The sequence below is a fragment of the Semicossyphus pulcher genome, unplaced genomic scaffold, assembly GCF_022749685.1.
Source record: "Semicossyphus pulcher isolate SPU_LCO1_2020_fin unplaced genomic scaffold, fSemPul1.0.p SCAF_5, whole genome shotgun sequence".
NCBI lineage: Eukaryota > Metazoa > Chordata > Actinopteri > Labriformes > Labridae > Semicossyphus > Semicossyphus pulcher.
This window is the reverse complement of record NW_027211726.1, coordinates 26561330-26586435: the sequence shown is the minus strand read 5'-3', so window position 1 is coordinate 26586435 and position 25106 is coordinate 26561330. Positions and strand designations below refer to the sequence as shown.

At 38.6% G+C, this 25106-nt stretch overlaps 1 protein-coding gene across 1 annotated transcript; it reads left to right on the top strand.

The window, feature by feature from the left end:
• The first annotated feature begins 715 nt into the window (after nucleotides 1–715).
• LOC138608584 (CMP-N-acetylneuraminate-beta-galactosamide-alpha-2,3-sialyltransferase 1-like) lies at nucleotides 716–24101 on the top strand. Its single transcript, XM_069681181.1, has 6 exons — nucleotides 716–1027; nucleotides 4359–4552; nucleotides 17071–17250; nucleotides 19611–19656; nucleotides 21441–21560; nucleotides 21772–24101. The coding sequence occupies exons 1-6, from the start codon at nucleotides 737–739 to the stop codon at nucleotides 21943–21945; spliced, it is 1005 nt and encodes a 334-aa protein (XP_069537282.1). The 5' UTR covers nucleotides 716–736; the 3' UTR covers nucleotides 21946–24101.
• The last annotated feature ends 1005 nt before the right edge of the window (nucleotides 24102–25106 follow it).

Genomic DNA, 25106 nt, shown 5'->3' with positions numbered 1-25106 from the left:
CAGGAGAACTGTAATAACTTACACGATCAATCTAGACATTTTAGTTGTTTGATGGTCTTTTTAAGAGCTTCGAGACTGCAACGTCGCCCATGTAATTTGGCAGAGAACAAAGAGCCATAAACAAAACACTGTAAATGAAACACTGTCACAGAAAATAGTAATAGTGATATTATAGAGACTTTGGCAGTTTCATCAAAGGACTATTAGTGCTGCTAAATTAAAAGAATACTGAGCAGTGCACAATTTAGCCCCATTGTCTTCTTAAAGTTAAACAGCGTTGGAGGCTTGTAGACTGTTTTTCCCCATTTTCCATGTCTGTGTCACTAAAATGTCCTTTTATTTGCCTTCCAGGTGGATCATTAAAGAATGACTGACACATCAGTCACTGACCTCACAGTGTCAACATCTGAGCAGTCAGTTAAACTGGCTGAATCCGATTAACCAGGAGACATCAAGCCGACAGACAGTGGATTCACTGTCATTTGATCAAGGTGCAGCTGAAAAAGAAACCACGTCGATGGATTTTATTGATTTATATTCATGCACCAAACCCTGTCTAGTCTGAAAAGAAGAGCAACAGGGTAGGCTCACTGGGCAGCACAGATGTATTTGAGCTGCTTGCACCATGCGGTCAACAGGGTTGCTTTTTTCTCACACCTTCAGGACTCTAGAATGATCATGATGCTGTTTTTGTCTGTTGCAAAGTTCCCAGCCAACGGATACTGATTGAAACAACATGTCTCTACCGAAGCGGAGAAAAATCAGGACTTTAGCTCTGCTGTTTTGTGTCATCACATTCACAATGTTCCTGTTCAGTTACACATTCAGGGACCCTTCTCACTACTTCTTCAAGTACGCTTTCCGCCTATCGGACAACTTTTTCTCCAAAGGGCCGTGCGCCTGTCGACAGTGCATGACGGAGCTGGAGGACGACCCTTGGTTTGCCGAGCGCTTCAATCAGTCCATCCACCCTCTGATGACCAGGGAGAACAGCGTCCTCTCTGATGAAACCTTTAAATGGTGGCAGGTAAGATTCAGGGGATGCATTCAGGGGATTTGCGATGCTATACTTCAGAAGATTGAAAAACAAAAAAACATGCACATTCAGCTTCTGAGGGCAGATGCTGTGCTGAAAAAGAAGGATCATGAATAAAGAACAGAGATCACAGACTGCTGTAATGCTCCAAAGATCTGTTTGTTTTTGCCGCATTGATTCTTTCACAATCCAAGGGATCTTCAGCAGGATCAAGTTGTGAAGCAAACTCCCACGCACAATTTGTTCATATTAACAAGTGAGGAGGTGGATATCTCTCACCATCTTTCCCACATACTTAGATGAAAAGAGATATGTTGCACCATACCTTGAATGTGTAGGTGATATTTTTGCCATTCACTGACAGCACTCTGCATTATTCCCGCAGAAACACGTTTATTTTTATCAAATCTTTATTTAATCAGATGTCTCAAAGTGCAAACATGCCACTCTTGCTCATGAATATGTGCTTTACTGCACTTATTCCCAACTCTACGACTATTAGAGAAAACATATCCTTTAATCTCTTTGAATGTTTTTTCAAAAATACACATACTACTTTTATTTGATGTGCCCACTTCTCCACCTGCCTCCTCAAGATTTCCCATCATGCCTTCTACCAACGGCCAAAGAATAGGCATAAAAATGCAGCCATTACCTCTAGATTTAGTGTTTGATATTGTAATTGGTTATATATTTTATTATATAGCCAATTACATGATAATATATATATTATTTATTAAGTTATATGATAGCAATGGAAAAAACCTAATGATTGGCTGGCAGCGTGAATATCAGGGAACACATATATCCAGTCACTGTCACCTTTCTTAATTTAGTGTCAGTGTCAATCAGTGTCAACCAACCAATCAATCAATGAAAATGGCATAATGTAAATGACAAATTATGTTAAATCACCACACTTATAATAACACATCATCAGAGAGAGATAAACATGTTAAGCTTACTGAATGAGGATGCTTTGACACTGCTGGAGAAAACCCTGTTCCAGAAACAGCTCCAATGCATGTGCTGAGGAAATATGACCCCGAATAGATTTAATTTGGATTCGTAGTGGCAGACAGTGATGGTGAGCTCAGGGCACGGTGTGTTAAATGTGGTGAAAGCCTGTCAGATAAGGTGCTAAAACCATCGCAGCTCCTGAGACATGTCAATACAAGCATCCCAGAGGCGTTGGGAAAGCCCAAGAGGAAATTTCCAAGGGAAAAGGAAACAGAGAAGTTTAAAATGTTTTTTATATTGATTTGGGATGGTGGTCCCCTGAATACTTAAGCCAAACAGAGGGGATCTTTAAGTTACAGAGGTTTGAGAATCCCTGGTCTAGTATATACGGCTGTCACTACTACTACTATTACTATTGTGAACTTTAGCGAAGCCACACTGTTAGAGTTTGATTCTTTGAATGTATGAATAATCTCCAAAGAGCTATATGTAGACATATGTGAAATTTGGGCTCACAGAGATAATCAAGATGACATACATCAGGTTAGACCCCATTGGAACAGAGAGCCTGTGTTACAAAACTGGGTGGGTTTTGACCAGTCATGGAGGGTCTAACAAAATATCCTATGATGTTTTATGGGAAATGTAGGATCAAGTATATTTTGATCTATAGTAAAATTTAAAATCTGGATATAAGTTATGTTCTGCTTCTGCTGCTTAAGTTTTGTCTGTGTTTTTTAAAATACATCTCTCACAGATCCCAAAATTCCCTCCTTTTACAAATGTTCACTATTAAATTGCTGGACTGTGCCTTTAAAGGTTGATCAATATGTCATGAACCCTGCTCTCGCTGGTATTGCTTAATGAAAACAGACTTTAAATTGTTTCTTCCTTTCCAATTACAGCCTATAAAAAATGCATTTTCAGCCTTTCCTTGCAAGTCATTGAAGTTAGAAAAAGGCATATCTGGCAAATATCCAGAATCAGAGTCATTTTTCTCCAGTTCTCACTGCCACACTACAACCTGACACTGGAGTCAGTGCAGGAATTGTTATCAGTGCCTCTTCCAGGATGGGTTTTGTCACTTCTATGATTGCTGAGTGTCAGTGTTAAATGGCCACTCGGGGGGGAACCCCTTAGATTCAGAGTGATTGACAAGAAGACCTTGTGTTCACTGTAAGTGTTACTGAAACAGTTCCTCATATCAAACTCGATTTGAACTCCACTCAAAGTATCTTAATTGATGTAATGCCATCTACATTTGGCCAGTCATCCACAGTCATAAAAGACAATATATATAAAAGTGAACACAGAAACATTAGAAAGAAGGTGCAGTAGAAGTGTTTTAAGCAGGACGTCTTGTTTAAATCAACTTTCTTATAAATTAAAATTCACATCAGCTACATAACTTATTATACCAGCCTTAATTTGATTCTATCCAAACAATATATATTGTACTTACTGTGAATCCCATTATTGGAGTACAGCTCTTTAAATGAGAAAAGCCTATTCACAAAATTTATGTCACACAATTATCCTACCTTCGTCTGGAAGGCATCCAGTGCCTTGGGTAGTTCTGCATTCACCTCACACCCTGTCCAATTAGAGACAAGAATAGAAAAATTACTGCAAGGTTGCCTCCTGTCACTGCTGGTTTTGGGAAGTGCTTCTTACAGGGAGCTTGATGAGGCAAGTGTCACATATCAACGATAGCTCGGCCAGATGGTCCTGCAAGGCAAGGTCGTGACCTTTCAGGTGGACTAGTAATACTTGCTTATACTAATACTTGCTACATGCCAAAGCTTACGTGTTACACAACTAAGTGTCACGTATGTAATTAGACTGAAAAACTTTTGTAATCCATTTTTTAAGACCTATTCTGAAGTACAGTTTTGTCATATGATTAAAAGACAAATAAATAATATGATAATGCCCATATTTGATGCTAAATACCATTCAAAAATGTTAAACAGTTTTACCAGAAGTGTATTTGCCAGGGGAAAAGCCTCCACAAAAATATTTAGACTATGAGTCACTAAAACTCTGCATTAAAACTCATGAAAGATTGTTGCAGAACATTCTGTATCCACTCTGTTCCAGCTGCCACAGCTCAGTACAGTATATATGTAACAGTATACAGTGCACAAACATTCCTGCATTTATTCTCTGTCTCTCCGAGTTTAAAGCCTCGAGAAGAAGGCCAAGCCAAAAGAGCCCCTGCAGACGGAGCTCAGCTGCCCCTGAGGTTATTTCAGAAATGTGTTCGGTGTCTCGAGCTCCGCTGCCCTTGTTCAATCACTTCTACTTAAAGTGGCCCTGGAGCCATGGCTCTCTCTCAGGCATCTCTTTGCTGTGTCACCAGTGGTTGCAATCAGAAAGGCAGCCGGCCAACTTCAGCGGAGTGGTGGAGGAGTTGTTCCAAGTCATCCCTGATGACGTGCTCTACATGGACGCCAGCCCTGAGCGCTGCAGGACCTGCTCCGTGGTGGGGAACTCTGGGAACCTGAAGGGCTCCCTGTACGGTGGCCTCATCGACTCTAGTGACTTCATCATAAGGTCAGTCTGCACTTCAATCTGAATCATTATGAGAATGACACAATCCTACACTTTATTTTAACACTTTAATTATGAGAGTTATTCAATTTATTTTTTAATTATTTTTAGTTTAAATGTTTCTGCTGGAAATGTAAAATAAAGTTCACTCGACAAGAATGGTCTTTTGAGTTTGCATTATAAGCCTTTGCAAAAGGGTCAATCCACAGAGAAAGTCTGCAGAAGAATGACAAAGAGGAAGTATCAGACAGTTAGCTGTAAACCTTTCAGGCTTAGGTGCAGTTGCATAGAAATGAAGCAGGGGTGTGAGCTGCCTGTCAGATTCTGGTGAAGGTTGGTCGGTTTCCTGTTTTGCAGAGAGTCAAATAAAGTTCAGAACGCTCAAAAGGTCAGATCAGTAAAAATTCCATTACACATTCTTGTCAGTTCCTTTTAACTTGGGTTATATTTTAGAAGATTTGCCTGTTTTTCAATCAGTATTGATGATGCTGTACCTACAAATTTAATGCTACAGTAACGCCACAGACACCACCGGCAGAAATATGTGCAGTATGTCTGCCCAAATATATCCTTCGGAAACCAAATGGTCCTCTCTTTTAAATATATTTTATTAATTCTGCTGGGTTGAGCTAGTGTTGTGGATGTGTTAAGGTGGTATGGGAATTTAGACCGCATGAAGTGCATACATGTATGAAGTGGACACTCAGTATACCAAAAAAAATCTGGGGGGAGCTCGGAGTAGAGTCGCTACTCCTTCGCATTGAAAGGAGCCATTGGAGGTTGTTCTGGCATCTGGTTTGGATGCCTCCTTGGTGCTTCCTCTTGGAGGTTTTCCGGGCACGTCCAACTGGGAGGACAGACCCAGAGCTCACTGGAGGGATTTTATATCCCGTCTGGCTTCGGAACTGGAAAACGTTGCTGGGGAGAGGGACGTCTGGGTCACCTTGCTGAGCCTGCTGCCACCGTGACCCGGCCCCAGATAAGCAGAAGATAATGGATGGATAGATGGATGGATGGATGGACATTCACTATAATGGCTGTTAAAATTTGGGGTTTTTGGGGTCAGAAGTGACCATATTTGGACGAGAGGATGGGATTGAGAGGAGCTAGGGATTGGCAAGCACAAATACAATATATGCAATATACAATATATTTTAAAGGCTACCTCATTAGTTGCCTAGATTGTTAACAACAGTGTTTCCCTAAGAATGAGATTCTACTTGTGGTGGCAGCTAAAAGGAGCACAACTAAAGGAGCACAGTTAAACTGGAGCACAGACTTCTTGGAGAGTCCATAAAATTGACTGCACAGAAAGATATATTATTTGTCTGATATTCATTACTTTGAGATTGAAGTTTTAGCCTTCGATACTTGTATATTTTTCATTTCCTGTAGGGTCTGATCAAATGTTTAATCAAATCAGCTGCAACATATCCATCATATTATACGTTATGTTGTGTTATACAGCAGTTAATCAATGCAAAGGCAGACAAACACTGGTTAAAAAGCTTAGTTCTAGTGCCTCCATCTTTCTCACAGTTATTTCTGCTGTGTCCCTGCCTGCACTCAGCACAGAGGTGTTGTTGAAGATTTAGCTCCACACAAACTTGGTCTGCATTTCCTAAACATTTTAGAAAATGATCTTAACAAAGCAGCCGATGAAAACAATAGGGTTTGATTATTCAGATGTTTTTTCCTCCGCCTTAGGGCAGCAGGGAACAAGAGGGGAGTTTGTCGCTCGGCGTAATCTGTCACACCAATTGCAGCTCTGCAGAGAATGAATTGGAAAAGATGGAAAACAGAACAAGAAGATTTTCTCTGAGGGGCTGTGGGTGTGCTTTCTTCTATAAAACTGCTGGCTTTATGATAAAATTACGCTAATTTGTACAAAGGGTAAACAAACACTCCGGCTTAGACTTCATTTCAATGATCATGCAATATCTCCAGGCTGGTCAAAGCACAGATTTAAGTCTTTGCTGCTTTTTCTTTATTTAGGCTTTGTCAAGGGGCTGCCAGGGTGAAATGTGTAATTTCCTCAAGTGAAGTGGTATTCAGTGTTTCTCAGAATATTGTACAACAGCTTTGCACAATGTTGCGCGATGGATTTTTCTAATACAAGTCTTTTATGAGAAAAAAAAATTCAATCAGTATTGTAAGATTGTTTCTGCACAGATGGTATGACGTATGTCGATGCGGAAGATACTTATCGCTCTTAGCAGAAAAAAAAACATTTTTAAATTGAATGTTCAGAACAAAGACAGTTTTAGGATATCAGCTCAGAGAAACCATAGCCTTTCAAATCCACAATGCAATCGGCCTAGATCCTCTAAAGCCTCCTTTATAGACTATTATGAATATTGAACGGTGTAGGCCTAGCGGCTAAAGCCTCTTGTTTGCTCAGCAGATTGAAGTGGTGAAATAAATTTGAGTCTTAAAAAGAGCCTTTGCTTCTGCCTTTGTCAGACAAAAATGATCTCTTTGGCTTCTCAATAATGAATGATTGTTAAAGATGTGTTGTTTGAGTCAAACATCATAGGGCCCCTGCACATGATTGCCAAAGCACATTTTTTTGGACCTCTTATCTCAGAGAAACTTAGAAGGGACACTATACCCATTTACAGTTTGTAACTGATTGCAGATAAAAAGTACATTTTAGACACAAAGTCGATACTTTTATCGAGTAAATGTGAAAATATAGTGGAATTTATGGAGTTAAAGACACATAGTGGAATAGCACTTTATCTCTTCTGAAGCTCAGACTGTGGAGATTAGGAAGAACAATTTGGACCAAACAACAAACAAAACTGGCCTTCAAGACGCTACTGTTGCATCATGGAAAGTTGCAACTTAAAGGGCAAGGGAATAAGAAAACTATAACTGTGAGTAAATAAAGCATGAATAATACAGCAGGGACAAATTAGACTCTGTTAAATAATGCAACTTAATGGAAAAACAACAAAGGGAATGTGGCTGTACTTGTGTACACACTAAATACTCCACATACTTGTCACAAATACAGCATTGATTGGGCCTTATCAGTCAAAACTTGACCTTCTCGGATTCGTCACTACCCTATCCCCACTAATAAAGATAATTCATCACAGATAACAAAGCATCTATATTGAATGACTGCTTTTCGAATCCGATCTGGTTACAGCTATGACATTTAGAATAACTGTATAGAAATATTGAATCTTATAGATCTGGTTTTCTTCTGTTTTTTTCATAATCAGTTACAAACACCTTAAAGTAGCTTTAAATCTCTGATGTGGATGCTTTAGAAGGTGCTGAGGCACTCACTAGCCTGACCTATTTTCTGGGTGAAATGTGAACTGTGTTAGGATTGTTGGCAATTGGCTTCATGATGTTATGCCGTGCAGGAGTGTAACCAGTGCAGTTTCATGCAGTATTGTTGCACCCTCTTTATTTATCACAGCATGGCTTTGTTAACCTTCTGTGATATGTTGCCTCTGAAGAAAGCCACATTACTGTTCGTATCGTCTTTGACAGCCCCCGCTGCGACAGCAGCATGGCATTGTCTAACAATTGAATTATCGGTTGGCAGGGACAGCACCAAGACAAGAGTTATTACTTTGATATTGGCTAATAGTTTCCGGCAGGAGCATGCTGCTGTCTGTAAATGTTTCCTTTTTATTTACAGTATTCTAGCCAGGGCATCACATCTCTAGTCGTGCTTGGTCTCCAGCCCAAGTGTAGAGTCAAAAGGTCACCATATGTGAACATGTGATATGCTTTAAAACTACAGTGTGGAAAACTTATTTCTCAAAACATTGAGTTTTGAGAAATAAGCAAAACATTCTGCCAAGAATACATTTTATTTTTTGTCTTTCAAAATCCAATCAATCAAATATAAACGTGTAGTCACTGATGAACACAGAATGTTGATCAAACGTAATCACATCCCCTCAGTACTTCTGTTTGCTTTATGGGCACAGCAGCATATTTTATTTGAAAAGAAGTAGGCTTTCCAGGGTGTGTGATTGTCTCATCATTCATATTTACTCTGCTGAATTGAGGATCAGTCAAGCTTATATTCTACACGACGATGTAGGCCCTTTCAAATAACTTCATTAAGATGGATCTTAAAGCCAGCAGATGTAAGAGGTAGGCACATCACATTTGTGACTCACAGTCCCTGTTTGAAATTGGCTTTAAAAGCAGCATTTTCACACCACTTATACATGAGGTGTGTGCTTTGGCTGTCTGCTGTTTTTGCCTAGCAACTAGACACAATGTTCTTTAAACCTGTTTACAAGAATCAGAAAATTAGCTTTTCCCTTCCTCTGTAAGAGTGTTATTACCATAATAATATGTTCCCGAGGGCCAATGAGTGACCGAGATGTTCCTTACAAGTGCCTCTTACCCATCAGACACCTCTGACGAGGGAAAGAAAAGCTGCAATTTGTTTTTGTAATCAGTGCCCTAAAGCTTTCTGCATTTTTTCTCCTACTATATATATTCTAACTATTACTAATCATTCTGTGTAAGACTTCACTTTCATGTCTGTGCAACAATTCAGCAGTCCATCCTGTCCTTTGCTCAATGAATGCATTTGTTAGTGTAACACGAACAACAATGGAGTTCAGGTGCTTGATTGCCACTTGGGCTACCTCAAGCAACATGAGAACATTCATCAAATGTAATTTTGTGATGTCAGCTTAAATGATGTGAAAAGCAGCTTTGCACAAACTCTCACCAAACTAACAAACACTCACGTGTTAAAATGTATAGAGTGTTTCTTGCTGAGTAATTTTATTGTATTTAAAATATTTTGATTCCACACAGAAAGAAACCCAAATATAACAGAAACTCTAACACGACTGCAGCTTAAACTGCTGCTGTTACTTGTTTTAGCTGCTTCCCTTGTCAGCCTGGAGGGAATTTCAAAATAAAGTATTTGATAGAAGAACAGTAGATTAAATTAGGCAGTGGAGCTTGTGCAGATTTTGGAATCATTCTTTATTTTACCAAATATGCAACAGGCCAGAAAACACAGTGATGATCATACAGATTATATTCAAAACCACAGTCTAGCCATAATGTATGAACAACTGTGGGTTTTTCATGGAAATGAATCCAAGGTGAGAATGGCCCCCAACAGCTCTTTTGACAGAATGTGTGCCCATATACCAACCTTCAGCTCTTTGCTACATGTCATCACCTCTCTCCTACTCGCATTTCCTGTCTCTTTACAGATTTCACCATCCAATAAAGGCAAAAATAGCCAAAAGAAATATGCTTTAAAAAATAATTCAAAGGTGAGAGCACCTAAAATGTCAGGCAAAGCAGTGTGAGTGCGCTTGCAGGGAGTGATATACAAGATGAGAGAGCACTCCATTAGTGCACCTTTAACATGTTCGAGCATGTGTTACGTGTTCGCATGCATGTGTTTTATTTCAATGTGCACATGCATTATGAGGAATTGGCCTGTCTGTAAAGAACAGTCTGTGTTGTTGGTTGTCTTCCTGGGAAGTCTGGATACAAGGTTAACATTAAACTTTTGATCTAACAGCATACTCTTCAAAAGCTTGATTAGATTGAGAATCAATTGCAACCTGCTGCTATTTACCTACGAGGGGTACATTATACCAGACAACCTTTTCTCTCTCTCTCTCCCAACCTTCCTTACTTTTCGGCCTCGTTCTGGGCTGCGGTTTCATTAGACCACGCTTTAACCCAGGTGGATAATGTTAGCTGTGAATTCGGGACAACTTCATGCCGAGAGTGCCACATCATCTCAGAACAACCTTGAATATCGGTTTAGTATTCACTCTGTTAATTACAAAGCCTGAAGCTTTAAAACCACACCTGAGACTCTGTGCTTTCATCTCATCTGGGGCTGTTGCCTCATTCTGGTCCCACTGCTTCGCTTTCCTGATAAAAAATGTACACAGCGTTCATTCCTCATCATGACTATTAGTCAGCTGGAACTGCATAAGCATTTTTAAAATGTACACACACATTCAGGCTGAGAAAGGAGAGTTTGAGAGAGTGAGCCAGTGAGTAAAGAAATGAAACACTGCTGAAATACCACTGACCTTTGAATGTGCCAGTTGGCTGTGACATGCAGCGTGATCTGGCTGCACCTTGAAGCACGGAGGCATGTTATGGAATACTGGAGTTCACAGCTTTGAGCATTTTAGGGACTAATGAATAATAATAAGACAAATAATGTCCAAAACCCTGCTGCTAGGGAAACTGCCTTGACCTTAACGATGCTATTAATCATTAATTAGCATCCCTGACTCACTTTCCTCTATTTTAAGAGAAAGCAAGATCAGTAAAGGCCTGAGATTTAGGCTCTACTTCTACAGCAAACAAAATGTCAGTCCCACATTCATTGGGGTATTAGTAATGGTTGAATGTCAAAACTAAAAATCTATTTAAATATTACAAATAATAGTTATGAAGCGATTCGTAAGCCAACACACATAAAACCTTCAAACCTCTATCCATTGATCAACAGACTTAATGTGACCGCGTTGCCATTTTGTTTGACTTCAGTTAGCTTTAGCCATTTAGCTTGGCATTTTGTGTTCATTTCTTGTCAGGGGATATTTTGATTTGTTTTGTCCAGAGGTGTAAAGAGTACTGAAATATTCTACTCAAGTAGAAGTACTGTTCCGTGACTGAAATCTTACTCCAATAAAAGTAAAAAGTAGCTCACATAAAAAGTACTCAAAATAAAAGTTACTTAGTTCCAGCGATAGACCAGCAAGTCCCATGTTCTGCGAGGTAAAATTACTGTTTTTGTTAATGGAGCCTGGTGGCTTTGAAGAGAGCGATGTAACGGCTGTTTCTGGTTAAACAAGAAATTTCCTTCAGTCTGTGTCCATGGAGGTGTTTCCTCTAAACTCTCTTCTGTCCCGTTCATGGTTCACTTGTGTTATGGTGCAACCCAGCTGTCCTTCTTTGCTTTGACTCAGTGAAAATCAACTGGCCCTGCTCTTTTGACACTTTAATCTGATAGGCCTGTTATTGATGTCATGCACTGATTGGCATCTTGTCCATGTCAGTTTTCATTTTTGCTCGCAATATCTGTAGATAAATACTTTCCTCAGTAACGGATGGATGTACAAATGTAGCGAATTACTTTACTTCATTTAAAACATACTTAAGTAAAAGTAAAATTACTGACTTTGAAAAATACTCAAAAAAGTACATGAAAAAGCTACTCAATTATAGTAATGTGAGTACTTGTAATTCGTTACAAGTTACAAGTACTATCCATCCCACCCCCACCTTTCAGTTGAAATGGAACCTTCCATAGTAGGAGAAGGTCAAACCTCAAGTTTTCCACAATGATCAGATCATTTTTAAAGATCAAGAGTAGTTATTTATGAGAGTGGATTTAGCAAGTGTAATCCTGTGTCAAACTCACTTTTGTTCCAATTTCTGTGTCCATTTTCTATCACTTTTTTCATTGATGTAGCTGCATAGCTGTAATCCCACCAAGAAAGCTTCCATTGGCTTGTGGAACAGAGGCTTGTTATCATGCAGGATTTGGGGATTGAGAGGTACCTTCGGGTTTATACTGGAGTTTTCCGTGTTTCAACAATGGTTGACTTGTTACTGTGGTACATCGCTGTGGTATCTTCAGCTTTGTCCCTGAGCTCAGTATGCTCAGAGGGAAGGGTAAGAGAGTTATTCATGCACTTAAGCCTTGTAGTTGCTGTACTTATGAGATATTAAAGCAGGCCTCTTACTACTTTGTGATGATGTTTTTATTTATTCATTTGTTCCTTAGTTTGTATGACACCATCTGGGTGGTAAATTTAATCAGAAGTGTAAAACTGTCTTACAGGCCGTAAGAATACATGTAAGCAGCACATGAACCAATAAAATGCAGATATAATTATAGTACGATCTACTCTTGCCCTAATGATGGGGCAGTGATATTATAAAACTAAATTTACTGTCTAATCTGTGATCTTTTGCGAGCTGTCCTTTCTGCATTTGGCAGCTGCAGCTGTGTTGCTTTTAGCTGGATTATGTGTTTAACTTATCTTTGTATTTTTCTTGAATTATGGGTATCTCTCTCTTTGAAGATGATGCCGCTCTGCTGCCAGTGGACTTTTGCAATTAGTCACATGCTGTAAATACCTCTACTTTTATGTGAGCACACTCATGGCTGATATGAGTTGATAATCAGCTTAGCGTGATTGTTTTGTTTAATGTGCTTCATAGTACAAGCTTCACACTATATGCCATCCATCTGATGGAAAGCAAAAGCCAACTCTGAAACACATTTGTTAGAAAAAGTCTAATTAAAATCACTGCTGTGGTCCTTTTCACAATTCAACCTGACTTGTATGTGTGAAGTCACTTAGGTGAGTGAAGTTGATTGATGCTTAAAGTACTGGCAATTTAAACTTGTAGGCTCAATATAGCCTCGCTATAAATCATCGGTCAAGATATCTGTCATCAGAACAAAAGACCTCCAATTTGAATTTCACTCCTCTACCGAGACTGAGTCATTTGTCCTGGTTTCACACTTTCTCTGGAGGTGTTACAGTCCCTCTAAGCTTTATGATTCCAATCTATTATAACAGAGAGCCACATAAAATCCTTAGATTAGCTAATGTTAGTATTAATCATAATCCCTCCTCTGATACTTCTTAACGTCTTTATTCTTGTTGTTGTATTCTGCCTCTCTTGATCATTTTGGTATTCCAGGTAAATAAAAAGCGTTGGCTTCCTGTGCATGAGAAACCCATCTTGTTGTTGAGATGGGCTTTTCAAGGGCTCAATACATCTCCTTCAGTTCCTTTCAAGCCCATCTGGTACAAATTTCCAGTGCCAGGGGGGAGTTAGAGCAGAAGTTGAATATTGATTAGGCCCATCTGAAATATACGCCTCCGTAGAGCAGTTGACACCACATGCCCCCATAAGATTAAGTGAAAGAGCAGCCCACTGAATCCACTCAGGTTAACTTTTCAAATGCCCTTACCGACCTCCGTTATCGCAGCATTGAAAACACTGACTTACGACAAGGTCTGTGCACTCAGGAACTAAATAGCTACACAATAACAGTTATAAATTCAAGCAATGTTGAAAGACAGGTCTGTTCTACAAACTAAATGACAATTGTTTGCTCTTTATCAATAAAGCCTTGCCTTTTCAGCAGCTGTGTAAGACGTCAAATGAGTTTAGTTTGGATTTTTACTATAAAACATTTGAATAAGAAAATAAGGAAGTGTCTATTGTTGGTATAAGGAGTATAAGGAACACCAATGTTTATGAGGGGCCATGTAACAACCAAAAGTCATGAAGTGTTACAATGGAATATCTCTGAATGGGCTGCAGAAGCAATGAATTTGCCACATAATGCTCTATAATATGTGGCATGCTATTCCTCTGCCCTCGCTGCCTTACTTTTTCATCTGCTCTGGACGGCAGGGATCCATTTGCTGAGCAATTCTTAAATTCCCAGAAGCTTTAGTTACCATTAAAAGAGAAATCTACAATGTAATACTGTCAAATATATTTTCTACTGAGATATTGCACCATAAAAAAAACCTCTTGCCAATACTTTCCTCCTCCATACATTGTAGTTTTAGCTCATTCAGGGCCAAGAACGCGGAACAGTACCAATGAATAGAGAGGAAACCAATAGCTCTTTGTCCTCCTTCCTTCCAATTTCTGATGTTAAAATGGACCGAACACTCTGTTCTGTCAGTTTTGTCGATGGGTTTACAGAAAATGACACATAGTTATTGTATGAAATACAACTCATTTTTCTGCAGAATGCTACAGCTGATGATGCAATATCACAATATTCACTGCTGTGTTGATAATAACCACATCTGGTACGGCAGCTTTATTACTGGTGACACAACACTTCTCTCCTCTGGGACTAAATGGCCTCCAACCCATTTCACAGTTGCATGATTGCTTTACTTAGCTGTTAAATTCAAGACAGCTGTGTATCATTACTCGGTGTTCTTCCTTTTTGGAATAATTCGATACATGTTTTTCATTCAGGTGCTTAATTTAGTCTACAAATCACTTTTTCAACTTTTTTCACTTGAAAAAGCTCCGATAATTAATATAGTTATATCAACAATATAACAAATCTCAACATGGTCACACCGCTTTTATAGACTGTTTCAAGAACATTTCTGTTAAACCATGTCAAGTCAAAGTTTATTAATATGGCAGAATTAAAACAACCACAGTTGACCAAAGTGCTGTAGAGGCTTAAAACATAATATCAAATAAAATAACCAATATACGTAAAATGAACAATAAAAACGCAATAAATAAGAGTAAGATATGGTTGCAAAATAAAACATCAAGATCAACTGGAATTAAAAGCCAATGCAAAGAGGTGCTTCTTAAGCAAGGATTTAAAACTAAAGGGTCTGGGTGATTCTGATATTGACAGACTGTTCCACAGGTTAGAAGCAACCACTGCAAGGGCTCTGTGTCCTTTTGAGCCTGGAACATCCAAGAGCATCTGATGTCTTGACCTCAGTGCTCTGACTGGAGCATGATGGTGCAACGACTCAGATAAGTATGATGGTGCCAGCCCGTAAAACCTTTTCAATCAGGAGAGACTTCATTAAGATTGAACAATTATTAATTTACAAGTTTGGAAAGAATGAAATGTGCAAAGTCTTTGGCGATTAGACTCCATGGTGATGTCTTCGTGTACTTGAAGATGTCGAGAGGCCGAGAGCAAGATAGGATACCCCCCAGATGGAGTCTAGACACTGGTGGTGATGGTGAAGACAGGATGAGCTGAGAAGCTGGACTTGGACACTGATGAGATGGATTGGAGGTGAACGGGGTGGAGGAGGGTCGCAATGATCGAGCTGAAACTGTCTGCGAAAGAGAGGAGAACAGATTTAAAATTTGACAGCAGCTGGATGATTGGTTGACATGCGGCGAGGCTGAATCTGGTTAGTTTAATACTTAAATAGTATAAGCCCATAATCAGCTGATCACTGGACAGGAAGGACAGAGCGGGAGAGAGATAAAGTGACATGAATGAATGATGCTAATGAATGAATGAGTATGAGTATGTCTTCCTGCCTGAACTTACGCTAAGCTACATTGAATTTTCAAAATCAAGTAATAAAATCTTAAACTGCATCCTGAATCAGACAGGAAGCCAGTGAAGAGAAGCCACTACTGCTGTGATGTGATCTCTCTTCCCCGTCAGAAGACGGGCAGCTGCATTCTGAACCAGCTGTATGCGACGAAGAAACCACTGATCTACACCAATATACAAGGAGTAACAATGATCCAAACAAGACGAACAAGTGAATGACTCTCTCAAATTCATTTGGAGGAAGATAGGCCTTTACCTTCCCCAGAAGTCTCAACTGAATGAAGCTTGCCTTGATAACAGAGATAACCTGTTACCAGGTATGTGCTACCTGCTAGGCATCACAGGCTCACCAGTGAATACAGTGGAGCATTTAGCTGCAATAGAGCCTAAATGTGTCTCTTAGCATCTGGTTGGAATCAAAAAAGAGCTAAAAGGAGGCAGATTATTGGACATTCATTCAATCTAAGGGCCAGAAAAAAGAACTCAAATTTATATTTATGCTTCTCCAAATATTTAGAAAGGACATTTTTAATGTTTCTCTTGCTAATATGTAGCCATCGAGTATTGTATTTACAATTTGCTTCCTTTGCCTTGGACAAAATAATTAATGTGACTTTTCTTTGCTTTATGCGCCGAAGACTTTAAAAACAACGTTTTTTCTAATGTGAAATGCCGTGATCAATTTAAATCCAAAAAGCTACATTGTTTATGTTACAATGCAACATGAAATAGCCAAAATAATTCTTATCAACAGTAAGACAGCTTAGACACATAATGCCTCTTGCAGGAGGTCATTTTGAGTTCTGACAGGCTCGGGCTGCAAATGTCAAGATGTTGTATAGCTGTCATCTCAGAGTCAGTAATGAGGAAGATGATATTCCTCTGACCGGAGCATGCAGGCAGGTGATGCTAGATGCACGCGGGGTCAGATTCAGGATTTTTTTTTTTATGTCACTTCCTTCCACTGACCAAAACCAACTGACACTGTCAAACTGTGTTTCTGCCAATTACCGCTCCAGCTCCAGTGAGTATTGTTGCACATAATAATAGGGACACCTCGTCTAACTTGCCAAACAGTAATTGTTGTGCTCTGAATGGACACTCGATGGTTCTGAATTGTTATTTGAATTTCGTTGTGAAGTGGGACAAATTGCGCCCTTTGTCTTTCTTTGTCTTTCTTTGTCTGAATATTTAAATGTTTCTTGTTGAAATAGTGATCATGGATGGCTTTCCATGTCTCTGTGCCATGGTTTGGCTGACTTGAGGGTTTCATTAAAACTAACACATTTGTAGATTGTGGGTATTAGTACAACAAAAGCAACATGCAGGGGAAATAAACCTCAATTTAAGACAAAGATGGCAGAGCAACTGGAAGAAAAGGGGAAATAAGGTTGTTAGAGAAATAGTGCCCTTAAAAAAACTCTCTGCTTCTTTGTCCTTGCAGAATGAATCAGGCTCCCACCACTGGCTTTGAGGAGGACGTGGGCGCCAGAACGACACATCATGTCATGTATCCAGAAAGTGCCATAGACCTGGAAAATACCACCAGTCTGGTGCTGATCCCTTTTAAGACTCTGGACCTGCAGTGGATCATTAGTGCTCTTACAACGGGTACCATTAAACAGTAAGTGTTATTATTGTTACTATTGCAATGTTAAAGCCGCAGCAATCCATTTTGTGTAGTAAGTATGGATCAAATGACTACAGGGCTTTTTTTTCCATTTTGCACTTTTTGTTAACTTTTAGTTCTTTCAGCGACCTCATTCCCAACAAAAGCTAGATCCCCAGAACACACGAATGACGGATAAAGTTAGCAGCTAGCTGGTGATCATAGTGGATCATGTAGACGCTAAAGAGCCATTTATTTGTGAGGACACGGTGGAGACCAAACAGATTTAAAAGAAAAAATTATAATGGGCTAATCGTGGACAGAAACATGACTCCAAATGAATGCTTGTGTTGGTATGTGTCCTCTTATAGCCTTATCAACTTTGTAAGGTGATGTTTTGTTACAACTTAGTAGCCAAGCACTGAGTAAATATAGAGGCATGAGCTGGCTTATTACATGCTTTTTTATGTCACTTGAAACAACAAACCATGTATGAAAAAGTAACAATAATAATAATTGTGAAAATGCCACTATGAGCAGGCGCAAGAATAATATATTATGAAAACAAAGATAGTATAATAGAAATAAAAGGGGATGAAATAAAGTTATGATGACGAAGGCACAAAAAAGTATTTCAGAAACATGTTTAACTTTTCATAATGACACCTAACCTAAAATACAAGCGACAACATCCTTACACTTAATGTCTCTATTCCTAGACAAGAGGCTCGGTAATGATTTAGTTCTTGATTTGTCTTTTTTCCCCCCTGAATGTGATAATTGGGTAAAAAGGAAAAAAGGAAAAGAAAAGTGCTTGTTAGTCTTATTTGGAAATGAAAGGTGCTTTATATTGTATGCTGACCTCTCAGTGACACTACAGTTCAGGGAATCTAACGGTACTAGAAATATTACATTTTACACATGCATTACAATGCTTCATGCACCTCTTGCACCCCTAGATTCATTTACATTCTAATCCAGAATACCAGATTGTCATAACAATCACAATCACTCAGTATCCAAGTTTGTCAGATTGCCATAACAAGGATAATCACTCCATTTTAATCTTCCAGTAAATTTCACCTTCATTCTCAATGACCCGTAATCATTAGCTTGATTGCTGGACATCCTGGAATAAAATGAGCCGCTGCCAGTGAATTGCCACTGCCAATAACTTTTACACAGCAACATGTTAAATGGTGGAAAGACGAGTAAATCTAAACAAATGTTTCCTATAAATGTGCGCCTGTCTTCCAATTCTGCCAGAGCAATCTTTCTGCATCATTAAATTTCACTTTACTGCCAGTAATGTCAGCATTAGCCCAACGGCTATTAGATCTTAACTGAGTGTTGTGAAATATTTTGTTACATTTCCTAGTCTTGTAAAACATATAATAGGGCTCTATGAAGAGAACTGTGTGAAGAGGTAGAGGACTGACTGTTTCTGATTCATATTCACACTCCTGACTTTGAATTTAGTCAAACCTGAAATTCAAGCACCTCTCTATGCTCGAGTTGTCAAGGATGTACTTTTTAGCATGATGTTTTATAATGTAGTGTGTAATACACCAGACACATGACGGGCCATTTTCATATTCATACCCGACTTGAGGAAGAGGAGCTGGTTACTGACTGTACAGCACACATCTCCAAAGTCCAAACGCCATTAGACAAGTCAGTCTAATCTTTGAATTTTAATGAGACTGTCTGCTGCAGAGAAAATAGCCTTGATAAACCTTTGCTTTAATTGGAAACATTTGTCTGGATTGTATCTCACCATATACTCATTACAATTTATTATAGTCATCTGTATGCCATCCCTTTACATTTTCATCAAAGTCTGCACAGGCGTGGTGTAGAATTCACATTGACTTTTTGATTTACACTTTGTCAGCTCAACATGATTGCTCTTTTAGCTCCTTTTACCTGAAACACAGGCTTTGCATAGGAAAATTAAGTCATTTTCCTATGCAAACTGGACATGATCACCTACAGGAAGCAGCTCACACCTTTATTCAAAATGCCTCTCTTTCATGTTTTAAACTTGCCTACCTGGAATAAAGCACAGCTCTGGACTTCATGCTCTTGTGTGATGATTAATGCAAAATGTCAAAAAGCATGACAGTGAGCATGTGTTACTGTGATGACTTCAAAACGTGCCTATGATTTTATACCAGCTTTCCAGACAGTTGTACCGATAAAGACACTTTGTACATATATATTTAGATGTCCTCATTTAACTGGTATTACAATTATGTAGTTGTGGGTGTGCTTTTCATAATTATAGACAAACAAGCAGAACTCTGTTTAGCAGTTGGATTTTCAAGGAAAGTAAATTGTGATTTCTAAGCCCCTGTTCCTATCTTTTCTTACAGCACATACATACCTGTTATGTCCAGGATCAAGGCAAACAAAGACAAGGTGAGTTATACAGATGTTTAATTTTGGTTATGATGTATTCTCTTGTTAACAAATCCATGGTTATCATGAAAACTTAAAGCTCCTGTGAGGATTTTTTGTTGGTTATGAAAGTAAGTCTGATTACTCTCTGAGGCTGTTCAGACCTGGTATTATCCACATCATCACATGTGTCCTGGGTGACCCGATCACAAGTGATAAGCTCTAAGCCCAGCTGTTCATACCTAGCATTATCAAGCCCCTCAAAGGCGTCTTCAGTGACCACTTGTGATCTGATCTCACTTTCCCGCTCTGTATGCAAATGAACACGGGGCCTTATTCACCTTAATAAGACTTTAAAAAACATCATAGGCTATAATACAAAACACACTATGCAGACTTGCAGCACAGAGTGGGGGAGAGCTGCTCCGCACGAGCACAGAGGGAGAGAGGGCGTGATCATGGACTGAAGTTGTAACGTGATATGAAACTTGTGTGGAGAGTTAGTTTATACTTTATAGTAACTGTGCGCGGAAAAACGGACAGATCGCAACGTTATTGAGCCAGTCACAGATCATGAGAAACACACACAGGTCTGTGTTATTCTGCTTGCCTCCTACCGTTGATCTGTGGATCAACTCCGGCTCATATCATTCACAGCATTTCAAGACGTAGGTTATGCTTTATAAAGGTTGTTCACGGAAATACGGGACAGATCACGACCCTATTCAGTCAGGGGCAGATCGGTGTAATCACTGCGCTGCATGATTATGAACTGTTTATTGTTGGATCACATGATTATAAACTGTGATAAATTCATGTGGATCACACCTCTAACTCACACCGTCTCCCCCATCGTCAGTTAGGGATATAATAAATAAATGCAGTCTCTGTCACTGAATAAATACAGACATGATCTGTCTGTCTATTTAGGGAGGTGCTTAATGTGGCCCAGGACACATGTTCATACACACTGCCAGGCGTATGTGAATAAATGTGTCCCAGACCACCTCCGTATGTGGCCTGAGTGATCTGATCTGAATTCGTCCTCAATCCGTCCTGGGTGTGTTCAGACCTGTAGTTAAGGCTATAAATGACCTACAAAAGCAAACCAGACCATCATCGACAAGTTTGATTATTTCTATGTAGTTATTTTTAAAGCCTGAAACTGCTGGCAGGGGGTAGGTGTCAGACAAAGAGATTAACTACATGCTATCTTTGTTCACATTTTCCAGGGCAAAAATTTAAAGTGAGTGATACATATGACTGTTAAAGAAAGCAGGATGAGATTTTTTGTTAAAACCCACCACTTAAGCATGTACAGGACAGAATCAGCAAATAGAGAAGAGGTATGGCTTTGTCCACATGGGGCGCCAAAATCAACACAAACCGAAAGTTCCTCACAAGAGCTTTGATAATCCTATATATATAGCCAAAACATGGTTCAATTTTGAAGTACTTTCATTTTATGCTATTTAAGCAAATATTCTGGTTACTCTTCTAATTAAGATTTAATAAGCCAAACCTTTGATGATCCTTGAAAATAATGCACTGATTCCTTAATATTTTCAAACTTATAGTGTACCTTGGCCAAACATTATCCGTATACCCTTGTATAATATGTATTTTGATTTATATACCACTCTGAAAGGATTTTTCAGACATAATAAGTTCTTTCTTTCCCTTGCCTCAGTATATTTTTCAGAAAAACAGGTTTACTTTTCTACTTCTACTTCAGTATTATTCTCAAGTCTATTCCTTTTTCTTGTAATCAAGCTTTTCAAACTCTGATATTTCTACTTTTGCAGGTTTTAATTTACAGTCCGACATTTTTCAAGTATGTCTACGAGTCTTGGCTTGAGGGTCATGGACGATATCCCTCCACTGGCTTTCTCAGCTTACTGCTTGCTGTCCACATATGTGATGAGGTATGTTGAAATACTGTATGACGTAAGCTGCATGCATGACTGTGACAAACAAGCAAGTGTTCATTCATCAGTAAAGTGATAATAAATTCACAAGGCAAACTTGCTTAATGTTTCATTACACTACATTTTAAATATACTGTAAATTATGTGATGAAGCAGGAATATGTTGATTTTAACTGATGCTTGATGCTTTTGTTCATGTCTGCGCCAGGTCAGTGTGTTTGGATTCGGTGCGGACCAGTATGGGAACTGGCACCATTACTGGGAGGAGAACCACTTGGCTGGAGCTTTCCGACACACAGGAGTCCATGATGGAGATTATGAATATAATGTCACCTTGCTGCTGGCAGACAAGCACAAAATCCGAATGTTTAAAGGCAGATGATACCAAGCCTGTATGTGCAGGGGAATGACCACCGAATGACCCCCAACAGCCTTTAAATGCTTATCTTTTCTTCATCTCTCGATGGACAAATGTTTGTGTCATCATTTCCAAAGACATTCTCATATGAACTCCTGAACTCTGGTCAGTCCGGTTTCCTGTCCTACATCTAAGCTGATGTTTGAGAAATACCATTCCTTTTGACAAACCAACAGATCTTTTTGTCTGTGAAAACACATAGGAGGAAAGCAACGCTGTCGCTCCTGCTGCTTATTATGTATATTATATAGAAAACAAATACTCTTTTCCACTAGTAACAGGATCTGTAATAACAAATCAAATGTGTCTGACAGAAAGAGGTTTTGTCAACAACCATGTTATACACTGTTTTAAAGTATGTGTTTACTCTTGATGTTTTTTTTGTCTACAAGTTAGCTAAGAGTGTGGCCACCTAAAGCTTTGTTTATGTCCATTGAGACAGAATAAGCCCTGTTGACAGCAGTTGTCGAAGTGTCATTATTACTCTGTTGATATATTGACAAAGGGGGTTAAGGGCAAAGGATTGATGCAGGAAGACGTCTTATAGATATACATACACTGTCTGCTGATCTAGGAGATATGTACTGGAAGCTGTTCCAAATGAACAGGCTGCAAATAAACTGCCAGTACTACAAAGCCACTAACATCTGGCTTGTCCAATTGCAGCTGTAAAATACAGTTTGACAAGGCCAAGGGACGCTTAAATAAAGTCAGACATCAGCCCTTAAGAAGTAATGTGACAATTATAGGTTACCCACACATTTTGTACAGACATTCATGGATCCATTTTTCTTTTCCTGTGAAGTGAAATAGAGTGAAGTAATAACATATTGCAATGACATTTATTACATTCCTTTATGTCCCCCTCAGGATGAATTCTAATAACTTTGGTGATGTTCATCTAACACCATCATCACGACAAAATTGTAATTTGTCCAATACTTAAGTGGTAACCAAAAAAATTATAAAACCAATGACATCCCATAAGCCTCTGATGTAGGTTGTGTTTCATGCTATTTGGCAAATATTAGCATGCTAACATGCATACATGGTGGACACAGTAACAATCATAGCTGCTTCACATCAACATGTTAGCAGTGTCATTGTGAGCATTATTAGCATGTATCATTAGTTAATGATAGCTTTTAGCTCAATGCACCACAGTGCCTGAGTACTACATACTTACAGAGCTGCTAGCATGGCATAGAATTTAGCTTTTAGGATTTAGCTTCACTCAAATCAGATGAAGCAAAGTTGTAGCTACAGTTTGCTTGTTCAGTTCAAAACAGTGCTGAAGCTGTGTCAAAGTTAGCTTCAAAATTGAAAATTTGACAATTTTGGAGAGTCAATATCAAAACCAGCAATGTTATTTTTAAGAATTTTTAGAATAGCAAATGTGATGAGAAAATTATAGAAAGGTCTGACATGTTTGAGGTGTTACACTAACACCAGCTTCTTTATCAAGTTGTTGACATTCATCATTCATTGCCAAAATCTGACATTTGTTACAGCCTTTTGGGTGCCTTACCATTAAAATCAATAATGTACTGTCTAATTTTTATGTACATTGTGATATAAATTTTTCATGAAAAGTAGGAGTTAAGTGCCTTTAATGGGAATTTTTTATTCTTAATTTTAACATCAAAATATGCTGAATTGTAATTATTATCATTAGTGTAACCATTTTCTTTCAGCAACATTTACATGTTTATGTTATTGTTATGTATAAGTATGAGTGTCAATTTTTAAAAGTAATATGCATGGTACAAACAATGTAACCATCTTAAGTATTTATCAGTAATATTATTTTGTTTATGCCACAGAATAAAGTGTTAGGAAAGGTTTGTCAGACCTGGCTCTGCTGTTTTAATGGAACACATCTATGTTTTGTCCCGGCTTGAAATGATAAACTGCACCCGCAGAACTTTTTGTAAATTTGTGAAGACTTAATGCTTTATGAATTTAAAGAACACAGAAGCTCTTATCCTGATGTCAAATGTCATCGATTGAATCTGTAGTCTCAAGTCTTGTTTCATTAAAGAGTGGATAGGTGTTGCGCTCAGTGGAGCTTATCTAAAAGGCTATGATTTGCTCCATGTGCCTTGAAACATTATGAGACATTTGCCTGTTCAGTGTTTTCTTTTTTTCCCTTCTCCATCTAAGAGCAGGCTGACAAAAGGAGAAACCGCAACATTTGTTCAATTCAAATATGTCAGCCACCTCGCAACAACATAAGTTCCACAGTAGACACAGTCACCTAGTACACAAGAACAAATAAGTATTACAGTTAACTTCATGAGATTGGTCAGTTTAATGACTGATGTGGTATTTTAACATACATGTATTCATTGTTTAGAAATGAATGAAATAGTAATAAGCAATTAATTTTTTTGTTTGCAAAGTCTGTCCAACCCCTTGATCCACTTTGCCATTGTAGCACAGATAGCTGTAGCTACATCTTAGCCTTGTACAACTAGTAATCGTAGCTTTGGAAAAAGTTTGACCATAAATGCTAGCATTAACATCACTTGATCTGTCCCCTATATGATTAGGATTACTGAATACATTTTTTAATGATATTATGGTTCAAACATGATTACAAAGTCTGTGAAAATACCTGTATTTGATATATGTTTCCATCCTAGCACACTTAGCTATATATATATATGTATCTTAGCTTGTCCAAACTTGAATTTGGACAAATTTTGAATGTTTGAGTGTTTTTTTATTTCATTTAAGAAGGGGTATGTCAACAGAACAGTGGGGCTAAAGATTAGGTATAACATTACCACAGCAGCGGCATATGTCAGTAAGAATTATCACATGGTGCTGGGAAGTGGTATTGGCCTGTGAAATATTCTTTAAATGTTAATTTACACAATGTTTTAAATGTGGCATTAGTGCCAATTGCTAATCAAACAGCAGCAACACACCACTAACAAATGGCAAGAGTTGTACACCATCTGCCAGTGAACTGGAGTGATATGCAATTTTTTGTGCCATAAGCCACAGGAAGAGCTGTGGAGAAGAGACATAACGTGTACAATCAGCAACATAAGCCACTTTTCAATCACTATACTGCTGTTGCATTTAGATTGATCTTAATCTTAATTATAAGGCCCAGC